General features: G+C 37.6%; 1 protein-coding gene across 8 annotated transcripts in view; it reads right to left on the bottom strand.

Annotated features, from left to right (window-relative positions):
* grip2b (glutamate receptor interacting protein 2b) overlaps positions 1-13,279 on the bottom strand; it is a 458,459-nt gene that overhangs the window by 15,877 nt on the left and 429,303 nt on the right. For all 8 annotated transcript variants that reach the window (XM_051921295.1, XM_051921294.1, XM_051921290.1 and 5 more), the window contains 4 exons: positions 12,664-12,808; positions 4,722-4,861; positions 1,881-2,060; positions 545-698 (listed from right to left, as the gene is read on the bottom strand). In XM_051921295.1, the coding sequence (XP_051777255.1) occupies positions 545-698; positions 1,881-2,060; positions 4,722-4,861; positions 12,664-12,808 (619 nt within the window). The remainder of the gene's footprint in view (positions 1-544; positions 699-1,880; positions 2,061-4,721; positions 4,862-12,663; positions 12,809-13,279) is intronic.

The following is a 13,279-nucleotide window of genomic DNA, read 5'->3' as shown; positions in this document are numbered from 1 at the left end:
GCAACCTGGCAGAGCTTGATCAGTATTGCAGTGACGACGAGTGAAAAATGGAAGTGTCCAGATGTGCAAAGCTGATAGAGAGAAAGAGAGAGACCTGTGCACATAAACTCAAGGCTGTCGTGACTGCCAAAATATCAATCTGAATAGCACTTATTTTGTGCTTTATATTTGTCATTCATTTTGACCACTTTGCAGTGATCTGTTTTCACTTTGACATTAAAGTCTTTTTCTGTTAATCAGTGTCAAAAAAGCTACAGCAACTCCCCTGTGATTTAATGTTGTATAACAATAAAATGTGAAAACTTCTGATTTTGGTGAATACTTTTTAAGGGCACAGTATACATAGTATACTGTAAACAGTTAAACAAGAAAAAATATTCTGAATAATACAAGATACATGGGTATGTCACTTTTTGCCTAATTCTGTGTCTATGTTTCAAAGGGCAAACTAACATGAGGAAGAATGCTTCAAATTCTGTTATAATTTTCATTAATGATTTGGATAACCAGTAAGCATCTTTGCATCTGAAAGTACTTCACTCACCCACTAGGCTTGTCCCAGTCATCTTCGCTGAACCCTCCGTCAGTGAAGGGGTAGTTCTTCCGTCGACTGGTAGGCGGCGTGCTGTTACGCTGCTTGGCGCTTCTCCATTCATTGGGATGCAGGGAGATTCCAGCCCCATGGTGAATGTAGGTGCCTGTAAAGGTAAAAAAATAAAAGCAAATTTAAATAAATATAGTTAACTAACTGAAATGCCCAGCGTTGCCCAGGAGGAAATAAAGTGTTATTTTTGTTTGTGAAAAATATAATGAAAAAAAAAAAACTTTAAAAATAAAAATAAATTAAACAATGAAGACTCACTAATGTTCTTGTCTTGCAGTCTTGTATGTATTTTATCATCCAATTGATGCTCGGAACCGGCCAACTCTATTTAATTTCAAAAGCAACAGGGGCGCGGTAGTGGTGCTCACACATAAAGAATGCTGACAGTCACCTCCAGTTTGAACCTCGGGTGGTCGTTCCGATTGTCCACTGGATGATAACATGCATACAAGAACCGCAAGATCACCCCCACTGTACCCAGAAGGTGGTGGGTTAGGGTTGATTTCACCCTACAGTATTTTTAGTTGACCAATGAGAAACATGTGTACCAAGTTTCATGAAAATTGCTCCAGCCGTTTGGAAGTGATGCTGGACATACATACATACATACACACACACACACACACACACACATATATTAACTTTATATATATATATATATATATATATATATATATATATATATATATAAATAAATAAGCACATACATACAAATTTAAGGACACATACAATCTAGTATGTGTCATACAAGGTGGCTTACAAAAAATCTAATTTAAACACAGATGTGTAGAATTCTGAAACTAAATGACCTTTTTCAACCACATATTATATTGTTCACATTGCTCCTCTAAAATTCAAAGCATTTTAAATTTAAATTTGGTTAAAATAAAATTGTAGCAAAAGAATCTTTGAATAACTGCAATCCCAGATTATCTAAATATGAAAGAAATTTTCAGAGTAAATCTCAACAGTTGAAACCAAACACAAAACGAAAAAAAAAACTGACGAAAATTGTCTTAATTCAAACTACAGTGTCTATTTAACAGCTCATCTACATGAATATTGATCCATCGTGTAATGGCTGATTAGTATTTTAACTTTTGTTACATTGTTGAAACTTTACAGAATGAAAAAATGAAGTCGTAACAAATTCACCTAAACATTTTAATATTTATCAAAGTAGATTAGTCATAGTTTTTCTTCATTAAAATTAGATTTTCTGTATGTCGCCCCTAGAAAACCATTAAAATGAACATCCTTTTTAACATAGCCTTACCTTGACTTCCAAAGCCACCATCAATTCCAGATCCATCCCAGGACTCCATAGCACTATCAACACTGGGAATGGTTGTGGAGTAAATCTCCGACAGTTTACTGGTCTTCTGAGAGTCAGTCAGTTCATCTTCAGGATCACTCACATCATTTACGGTTGCCATCTTCTTTTTAGAGAATGGTCCTGAAAGGTTTGCAACATTATACCTTCCCATCTTTTTTGGATATCTCCTAATTAATTACATTTTAGCTAACTACATGTCAAAGTTTATTTAAAGCATTCATCCATCTGTGTTTACATTAAATTTCTTAAGAGTAGTCTCACACATGTGTGCATGGCTGGCAACTTCAGGGCTTGTTATCTTGAAATTCCTCCCCAAACTGAGGGTTGGCACTGTCTCCTAATGTGTTAATTTACTTTTACTGTCAGACCTGCAGGTCAATGGCATGAGGAACTGTAATGTCACGTCTGGTTTCTTCCTGCTTAGACACACCCCTTCCTCCAGGGCTGATATAAATAGTATACCACCACTGCAATATAAATAAAATTTATTATTATTATTATTACTTGCAGCTCTTTATGGTTGTCTTGGCTTTTATCTTACATCAATTACAAGGGAGATCCCGTTATCCATACAGCAATAGGCGCAAGGTCCAGAAATCAAAAAGGGACAGGCTAGTGTAGCATTGCAGGGCCTACTCTGAGACACCACCTGGCTCTCTTCCCCTGGGTCTGTTTAGAGAAGCCAGCTACACTCCCATAACAGCATTAATTTATTTTTTTTTTTTAATTTTAATAATTTTTTGCATTTATATAGCGCTTTTCTCACTACTCAAAGCGCTCAGCAATTGCAGGTTAAGGGCCTTGCTTAAGGGCCCAACAGAGCAGTGTCCCTATTGGCATTGACGGGATTCGAACCGGCAACCTTCCGATTGCCAGTGCAGATCTCTAGCCTCAGAGCCACCACTCCGCCCTTAACTCTGAGCATTGCTCTGAACTTTCAGAGGAGACTGGTTTCACATACTGTACCTCAATGTCATGGGTGAGTGTGAAGCCCCGTGAACACAACCAACGAGTCCCGACCTGTTTTGAGACATCTAGTAGTTCATGAACTGAGGGTGGACTAGGGCACGTTTCTGGTGCCAAACAGTACAAAAGTACATGTTTGTTAAAAAGCAAGAGTTATAAAATTTCTAAATAAATAAATATCCCCTTAAAACCAGAGTATGAGGTGTTCAATAGACAGTTAAAACAGAGTTAAAAATTCATGCCATCATCACTCACATCCTCATCAGTGAACCTTTGGTCTCCTCTGCTGTCTATGATGCTCAGCAGACTCTGTACTACCCAGAATGCACTCGCTCTCATCCCCGGTCACCTCCTTCAGTACTCAGCAAGTCAAAATGAGCCCTGGATCTCCCCTGCCCTTTCCTTCACTCAGCAAATTTGACACTTCTCTGGAATGGCACTCCTTGCTCCTCAGAGATTCACACCTAATGCTCCAAACATCCAAGCACTCTTTCACTCTGCCAAGTTCATTTTCTAATTTTTGGTTATTCGTATTTTTTTCAGAATCTATTCCTTCCATACAATATCCATTCTTTTACTCATACTCTTTTCTACAAATTGTGTAGGCATTGTGCTAATTGCCACCAGAAGCTGTTAATGAGGGGCGGCTGCACTAATTCCTCTATTGCACAAGCATAATCACTTAGCCAGTTCTCCCATAAAGCATCCCATGACTGCATGCCTTTTAGTCCTCACCTCTCTTACACTACTGATCTGAGAACAACCCTGCACTAAAATCTGCATCAGCCATATTGCCCATGGATGAGGTCCCTGGATAAATGCAGAGTATCCAAAGCCACGGTAAGCTGAAAATTATTATTGTATTATTTATTATTATTATTGTAAATTAACTGAATTTTTACCTGCAAATACTTAAAGACAGACTGAAAGACCTCCAATGGACCTACAGTACATACCAGATATGATATAATTCAGCCCACCCTGAATTTAGTTTTGTGCACATTTTTGCTTGATGAGCTACAAAGGAGTCTCATATTGAAAACCTACTATATTAACAAAAAATGTAATATTAGAAAAATCAAATCATTCTCCTTGGAAAGGTAAGAAAGATTTAGTGAATTTACATGGCATATAGATAAAATGTTTTGAACGGGTAGTAGCAATCTGGATTAACTTCACAAAAAAAAAAAGAAACAGTCATGAGTCAAGCATCTAGCATCCTGGGATCTAATCTCAAAAACAAGACTGAGCCTGTGCAGAGTTTGTATGGTGTCCTTATGTTTGTGTGAAATGAACTGGAAATTCTAAACTGGCCCTGTCTGAGTGGGACGATTTTAGTTTAAACCACCTTTTGTGGAAGTTGAGGTACCAGAGAGGACTTCTGCTAGCAGCTAGGCAGGTCTAAAAATATTCGAGCTGTCAAATACAATGTGGTATTTAACAAGTTGAATTTGTGACAGGGTCGGACAAAATGCTAGCTCTAATTTGTTTTTCAATTGGGACACAGGTAGGTTAAGCAAGGTGCTCAGAGTTAAGAGTTACTGTGAAAGATTAAAGAAACAACCACAGTTTAACAGTTTGTTATTTATATTCACTTAACAGATTTGCTTTAAAATGTTCCAAACTTTTTGGTTTAAGAAATGCAATGTCTATTGATGTCTTTACGTAAATCTCTGCATGATTTCCCTTCCTTGTAAGCATTATCTAAGGTATTATGGAGGTAAACATTATGATAGCATGGTCAAGAAAGTCTAGTGAGAACAGCACCTAAAAACAATGTCCTTTTCTGTCATTTTATTGTATAAAGTCACTTACGGTCCATTTGTTTCTTGATCTTTAGGGTGACGGTCTCTCCAGCCATCTGTAGCAGGTGGATAGCTTCACTCAGTGGCTTCCCTTTCAGGCTCACGTTATTTATGGCTAGGATTCGGTCTCCCACATGAATGGCACCAGTCCTTAAAACAATATCATCCACAGAGAAAGGTGAGCTACATTTAGGTGAGCTTACAGATCAAATTGCCAAAATCTGACATTGTTCTCTAAGCTGTATACTACACTGCAGAAATATACAATAGCTATAAAAGCATTTTAAAAAAAAAAGTTTCAATATTTTGTGATGGTTTAGATTCACCCCAAGCACTAGAATATAAAACAAAAAAAAAATCAATGAAAGAGAATTGAAAATGGATATTATAATAATAATAATTAATAATAATTCTTTGCATTTATATAGCGCTTTTCTCACTACTCAAAGCGCTCAGCAATTGCAGGTTAAGGGCCTTGCTCAAGGGCCCAACAGAGCAGAGTCCCTATTGGCATTTACGGGATTCAAACCGGCAACCTTCCGATTGCCAGTGCAGATCCCTAGCCTCAGAGCTTGTCTTGAAAACCCTTTCCAAAATGCAAACCTCAAGTAGGAGAGTCCACCATGTCAATAACTGGGGAGATCATAATGAATGAGGTCAGTTTTCTGAACGATATGGGGACATATGTGCTATATGTATTTTTTAAATATTTTATAGAATGCTTGTTGTGAACTCTCAGTAACACATTTGCTGTTACATTTCTTCACCACTAGGTGTCAACTTTGTAATGGCAAGTCAAAAAATCAGCATTCGGTGAAAGCAAGGCAATATTCTGAAAACCATGAGTGAAAAATAGAAAGTGACTTTGCCAATATATACAATGTCTCAAAAAATAGACAACTATAATATAAAAGCAATCTGTTATAGGTAGAAATAAGTTCAAGAAAAACTCACTGGGGAGAATATGAGAGATTGCTTATTGGCAGCAGGGGCAAGAAATGATGATTTCTTAGAGAATAGCCTCTAAGTAAGTTGGTGGTTAAAAAGAAATGCATCAGCCACAAGGGGTCCCTGGGGCCACGTTTAGCTCCAAAAAACTAAAAAGAGTTTGAGAGCTTAGCATTTTCATCCAGTTCGAATTCAGCAAACATACGTATTAAGTAAAATAAAATGTAGAACATTTAACTGACAGGGGTTACTGCTGGAGAAGATGGATGTTCCAAAATCATTCTACAAGTAATGAGATGAATATTATTTTTAAGAGCTGATGCTGTCCACAGGCTGCAACTCAAATAAAATTGATGCTGTCCACATGTTCTTTGATTTCTCCAGTGCCTTTAACACCATTCTAAGAAACGAGCAAAGGGATACGACTCTTGATGCCCCCACAGTCTCCTGTAGTACTGACTACCTGATCAACAGATGGCAGTTTGCGAAATGGCTTCATTCAACATTGGGGCACCTCAGAGAACTCATTTCTCCTTCCTTTTTATCTTCTATTCAATGCTTTTACAATGTACTCCTAGCTCTTACCTTCTATAGAAGTTCTCAGATGACTCCTCCATCCCAGATTGTATTGATAATGGAGAGGAGTCAGAAAACAAACTGGTGGAAGACTTTGTCTTGTTGTGTCTTGTGTGGTGGATTTCCAACGTGTTAAGGAGCCCCTAAGACTAGTCAACATCCAGGAGGAGGAAGTGGAGATGGTGCAGAGCTGAAGATACCAGGGGACCTATATGAGCAGCAACCTCCATTTGTCTGACAACACAATGGCGCAGCACAAGAAGGACCAGAGCAGGCTCTACTTCCTGAGGAGACTCAGGTCATTTGCTGCTGGGAATGTTTCACCTGTCTGTTATAGACAGTGTGTTCCTCTACGCGGGGGAAGCACCTCGAGTTTAATTGATTCAAATGCCTGAACAAACTTATCAGTAAAGCCAGCTAAACAGTGAAACTGACTCTGGACACTCTGAAAGCTGTTGTGGAGAAGAGGATGGTGGCAAAATTAAATGGCATCATGAACAATTCTGCTCTTTTCCTACAAGGGGTGCTTTCTTGGTATATTTTTAGCCACAGGCTCATACCTTCGTGGTGTAATAAGAAACACCACTGGGAAACTTTTGTGCATGTAGCCATTAGGCAATTTAACACTTATTCCTAATGTCCATTCCTTCACTCTAGTCAGAAATCATAGGAGAAATAGTACAAAATTCAGTTTATTGAAGTTATATTTTTAGCATACTATTTATTATATATATATTTTTGTTCTATTTCCTTATACTATGCTTTTGATTCAACATCAGTGTATTTTTTTGTTTTGTTGTAGTATACATTTGAATTTCCTCTTGGGTACTAATAAAGTTTATCTAATCTAACTAAATTAAATATTAGCTGCTCGTCTAAAATGCACTGTCCTTACCACCAATCAGTATTTTAGATATAAATGGACATGGAAGGTGACAACCTCAAAAACAGTGTCTTCCTCAAGAAACAAACTGTTAATCGGTGAACACAAGGACAACACATTTTATAAAAGACACAACATATAGCTTATTTTTCTATCAAGTGTGTATAATTGCTAATAAACTTAAGAGAACTGATCTATAATTTCTGTAAATGCTGGTGTTCTCCAAATCATTCAATAAACCATCAGGAAAATACTGACAACATACAATGTGGACACTCTAGCTCTGTGAACCAAGAAGACAACTCTACATTATAGACTTCTGCAGTAGTTTAAAATATCACATTTAGGACTGTGCACTTTACAATAGTATATTGATCCCACTTTCCTTTTGTGTTTAATTTATTCTCTTCTTGCTATTCATACACTCGTATTTGCTTTTATTTTCATAGTTTAAGTTAGTGCAATTTGCTTTACACGTATTTTGATTTCATTTGCACTGTCTTTACATTGTCATATTAGTACCATATCTACTGAAATAATCAACCAGTGACTCTGAGATTTCAAAACAAGATGATATCTGGTTCCATAGGGCAATGACATACAGAATAATGAATTATTATTATTATTATTATTATAATGTTAGTCATCCATATAAATAAGAATTTCACTGTACTCTGGTACATGTGACACTGAACTGGATCTTAACTAGACATTGTTCTGATCTAACTAATCGAATGCAGACACCAACATGATAGAATGAGACATACAAATTTCAGATGAAGTAAACTGTCTATTACTACACATGAAAAATGTCAATACATTTAGCACAAAATCAGATCATAAAATATTTTTTTTTACAAACTAACTGTTTTGTCATAAATTGAGTAACCATCATGTAGAACTTTGGTACTAGTAATGATTTCAGGGATTCTGGTTCTTTAAATCAGTTGTACCTCCTCCATCAGTTATGGAAGCCTGGCAGTCAACTGAGTCCACAAAGGATGCCAATATGAGGTGTGATCTCTCACTTGAAAGGTCTTAGCAATGAATGGTGAGGACTTCCTTAAACACCATAGAATATGTAAAAGTGGGTTTAGTGTGGCTTTAATAGGGCCCATCAGGGCAAAAGTGTGGACTGCTTCCAGCTCACTAATATGATAGCACATGCAACATTACAAACATACATATGAACAATCATGAAGTTGTGCATTTTATATTGATGATTTTCACTCCAGTAAAGAGCTGATGATGTAACAGTAAGCAGATGTTAACAGCCACATAAATGTAGTTTTTCCATAGAAATGTCAAAGGTGGTTAACAAACTGTATCATTTTAAAGTAGTAGGTAGCCATAATTAAACACACACACACACACTGTGCCCAAGTAATAAACATAAATCCTAAAACATCCAGGTGAGAGCATTCAGCCAACTCTATCACACTGAAGGCACCCAGTGATCTGGTGGCCCTTGAGAAGAGGTACCTAAGTATAACAGAAGACTCATCAGATATGAAGCAAGTGAAGAAAGAGCCTCTGTGGTCTTGTAGATGGACTTTGAGTTATGCAAATGTGGAAGGGAGAAACTGGGAATGGAATAAGGGAAGTGGAGAAGGGTAAGGTATGAAGGGAAGTATATTGAAAGTAGAAGATATGTTCTAGAGCAGGGGTTCTCAACATCGGTCCTGGGGGCCCACTGTGGCTGTAGGTTTTTGTTCCAACCAGTTTCTATTTTTATTCGGACTCCTGGGATAATTAAGTGAAATGTTATTTGCCATATTCTGTGTTTTGGGAAAAATGTAGAAATTAGAAAACTAAGTTTGGTAAATATACATATATAAAAATTTACCAAGCGGTTATATGGGAATAATGTATTTTTTTTTTCTTTTTAACAATATTTTCATCTTGATTTTCATTCTGTTTTTTACCAGGTGTTCTAATTGTTTAATTAATTAATTAATTAATTTCTAATTAGTGGGTCTAACGCTAAAGTAGTTGCAGCCTTTCATGATTCAGTTCTGTTTGCCTGGCTGTCTGCTCTGCTGGTTGACATTATTAAGACACAATGAAGGGAGCAAACGCACAGAGAAAGGGCAAAATATAATACAATCAAAGAAAAGATGGTTAAGCATTTAAATCTCTGGCAAAAATGGAAATATTCCTAAATGTCTTATAAATGTAAAAATCATGCTGTGGTACTTTCTTAATGTAGAATAAGAGAAGAGGAAAAAAAATGCCAGCTAATTAGCTGTGATCAGTGTTATCAGGTGCTATCACGGATTATGAATTTGGTTGAAAGAAAAACCTGAAGCCACAGTGGGCCCCCAGGACCAACTTTGAGAAGCCCTGTTCTACAGCTACAGGGCAGAGGGTCAAAATGAAAAAGTGAAGCTGGGAGTAAATAGCTTTTGGTGCTTGGGGACAGATTCAGCGAGTGAAAACGGGCAACAAAATGACAAAGAATTGGGGCAGGAGGAAGAATTTGTCAAAACTACTGCATTGCAGAATATGCTGTTACTGAAGATATAAAAATAAACAAATTGATAGTGAGATGTTTACTGAAGTGTAGCATAGACACTATAACAGTGAAGAAAAGAACAAAAGTGAACAAGATTAAAATGCTGCAATTGATATTTAGGGTGAACAAAACGGACTCAGTAGAAAAGCAGTACTTAGAGGAAGCGTAAAGGTGATATGGCTATGATGAAAGAAGATGGAGAAGATGACTCCTGTGGGCTGAACATCCACGGAGAAAAGAGGAAAGTAGTTAGCTAAGGAGATTATAAAAGATAAAAGGAGTAGGAAGAGAAAAGACAAGGGAGAGAAACCAAAAAACAATTGGAAAGATGTGATGAAGAAGGACATGCTGGAAATTGGGTTTGATATGGAGATGACCAAAAATAGAATGCAATGGTACAGAGAGAGATAAACCTCCACTGCAGAGATACTACAAAAGTTAAAAGCTAGGGGGAAACAACAAGTAGTGATTAAGTGGAAACAAAATACAACTTCAGCACAAATACCACACTAATGTTAGGAAATATTTCTTAATACCCAGAAGTAAGAATTCACAACACAAGCTACCCAGGAACATAGTTGAAAGTATCAACCTAGAGATCTTTAGATATCATACTCAACTACAAATTATTTTGGAAACGGTGAGTACAAATCAATTGACAAACTATGTTGAGATGAGCGGCGTGTTTTTGTGAACACCATTATAAAAATAATAATAATAATAATATGTTGCACTTATAGAGCGCCTTTCGCAAACCCAAGGTCGCTTTACATATAGATGGGGAGGGAAAAAAAAGATCACACAGAAGACAAAAGTTTGTCAAAGAGGAAAGTTTTTAGTTGAGATTTAAAGATGGAGAAAGAGGAGCAATCTCGGAGAGACTATGGAAGAGAGTTCCAGAGTTTAGGGGCCATAACACATTGAAGGACCTGCCTCACAGGGTGGAGAGTCTGGTGCATGGGACAGTAAGGAGATTACTGTGTGAGGACCTGAGAGAGAGACAAAGAGTGTATGGAGCTAGGAGCTGAGTGAGGTAGAGAGGGGCAAGGTTATGTAGGGTTTTGAAGGTGAGAAGCAGAATCTTGAATTTAATCCTTGATGGAACTGGTAACCAGTGAAGTTGGGAGAGAACAGGGGAGATTTGAGCAGAACACTTTGTGGGGGTGAGGACTGTGGCTGCAGAGTTCTGAATGTACTGCAGCTTCTGTATAGATTTTGCAGGGAGGCCGATAAAGATGGAATTACAGTAAACAATCCGAGACATTATGAAACAATGAACCAGAGTTTGAGCATCATTAAAGGACAAAAATGGAAGGAGATAAGCAATGTTTCAGAGATGATAGAATGAAATTTTGGACAGAGACCTAATGTGTAGCTCAAAATTAAGTTAGGAATCAAACAAAACAATGTTTCTGACAACAGGAGCAGGTTTGACAAGTGTCCCATCAATAGAAACGGAGAAGTTAGATGCCTTAGAAAGCTGGGAGTTTGGGCCTACCAGTAACACTTCAGTTTTATTGGCATTCAGTTTGAGAAAGTTATTTTCCATCCAAAGCTTAAGATCAGTGATGTAGTCAGTGAGAGTGCTGGGAGGTGAGTCTGTAGAGGAGTGTGTACTAAGATATAACTGTATGTCGTCTGCATAACAGTGGAAGTGAAGGTCATGTCTGCGAATAATCTGACCCAAAGGAACAATATAAAGTACAGATTATAGCAAGATTATAGCAAGTCTACTTATGGTTGTTTCATCTTAAATTCCTTGTGTTCCACTGACCTAACGTGGGCACCACAAAAACAAAAAAGCTAAACATATATAAAACTATTGCGCAGATGCGACTAAAGTGTTCATCAATTTTATCCCTCAGAAAACAGGAACATGGTAATGTTAGAATTCTGAGAACATCGTAGGGACCATCACTGAGTAAGAACTTCCGAGTTACTGGCAGCATTAAGAGGAAAGACGCCTCACGCCTGGACAAACTGGTGAGGAAGGCAGGCTCTATTGTTGGCATGGAGCTGGACAGTTTAACATCTGTGGCAGAGCGAAGGGCGCTCAGCAGGCTCCTATCAATTATGGAGAATCCACTGCATCCACTAAATAATGTCATCTCCAGACAGAAGAGCAGCTTCAGCGACAGACTGCTGTCACTGTCCTGCTCCACTGACAGACTGAGGAGATCGTTCCTCCCCCAAACTATGCGACTCTTTAATTCCACCAGGGGGGGTAAACGTTAACATTTAACATTATACAAAGTTATTGTCTGTTTTTTTTTTTTTTTTTTTTTTTTTTTTTCACCTGTATTATTATCATTCTTTAATTTAATATTATTTATTGTATCAGTATGCTGCTGCTGAAGAATGTGAATTTCCCATTGGGATTAATAAAGTATCTATCTATCTATCTATCTATCTATCTACTAATTTAAGATCCATTTGATAAAAATCTCACCATCAAATCCTGAAGCATAGTATCTAGAGTGGATGCTTTGGTTAACCCTCCACACTATACAAAGCACAAGTGACAACTGATGAACTCTACTCAGATCAGTAGAGTAGGTTTGTCCATTTCAATGGGCAGAAAGGACTGATGGTTAAAAAAGTAGGTCAGTAGTAAAGGTATTTTATGCTTCAGTGCAAACAAAATCTGAGTGAAAACCATAGCTGACACTGTAGTTTCAAGGTCTATCGATCTGCTAGCGGAAAAGCACTTTTTTCTGCCATTGAACAGATCGTGGCTTAATGCTGCAGGCGGCATTTAGCTAGTGGCTTTTGTCTCATGGCCACCTGAATGGCTGAACTTCACTTGGTACTGAAGATTAATTTAACAACTCTTAAAAGAATATTTCCAGATATTGTTGAGACAAAGGCATCCTTTAATATCTCAGGTGACTCAAGTATGGCAACTGAAGCCTTTATTAAGTAGTTCCTTTCTACTACATACCCCACTTCATTGAAATAAGCAACAGCAAACTAAAGAGCTAAAAGCAAAAGTGAGATTCTTCCTTTTCCTTACAGTCTCTATGCCCTTACCTCTCAGCCAGTCCCCTTTTGGTAAGCCCAGATATAACAATGGGGTCAAAAGGTTCCTCTGTTCCAGAAATCGTTATTCCCAAAGGACCACCATATCTCTTCAGTTCCACAGTGTAAATAATAGAGCCAGTCATTTCCTGTTCATCTGATGGAGAACAACCAGTAGAAAGATATACAATAAGTTAGCAGTAATGCATTTAAATAGAGGTTGAAACTGATCAAGTGCATACACACATCTGTCTAGCATGGCTCAGTTTTGCACGTTACCCTGTCATTCAACATGTCTCTTTAAACGCAGTGCAAATAAAGCAGAGGTGTTTGATTCAAATGAAAGAAAAGCAGGACTCTAAACACAGCAAGCACTCTGGACCCAAACTCATTTTCTTTGTGAAACAACACAGGAGGCCCACAGGATCAGTTGGTATGAAGACTCCCATGGTGTCAGGACCATGTTGGAGCTGTACTCCTGGATTTATTCTGGTTTCATTTTTCACATACATTTTTCTTTTTCTATGCAAATAGTTTCTATCAGGTTATGTCCGAGTTTACAGTTCATTAACTTCTTTGAGAATTTAATTACTTTCCATTAATGGTTATCTTTTGGATGTCACAGTGG

Source organism: Erpetoichthys calabaricus, chromosome 18 (genome assembly GCF_900747795.2).
Source record: "Erpetoichthys calabaricus chromosome 18, fErpCal1.3, whole genome shotgun sequence".
In the NCBI taxonomy this organism is placed as follows: Eukaryota; Metazoa; Chordata; class Cladistia; order Polypteriformes; family Polypteridae; genus Erpetoichthys; species Erpetoichthys calabaricus.
Note: the sequence above shows the minus strand (reverse complement) of the source record. Positions and strands in the feature narration are given on the sequence as shown.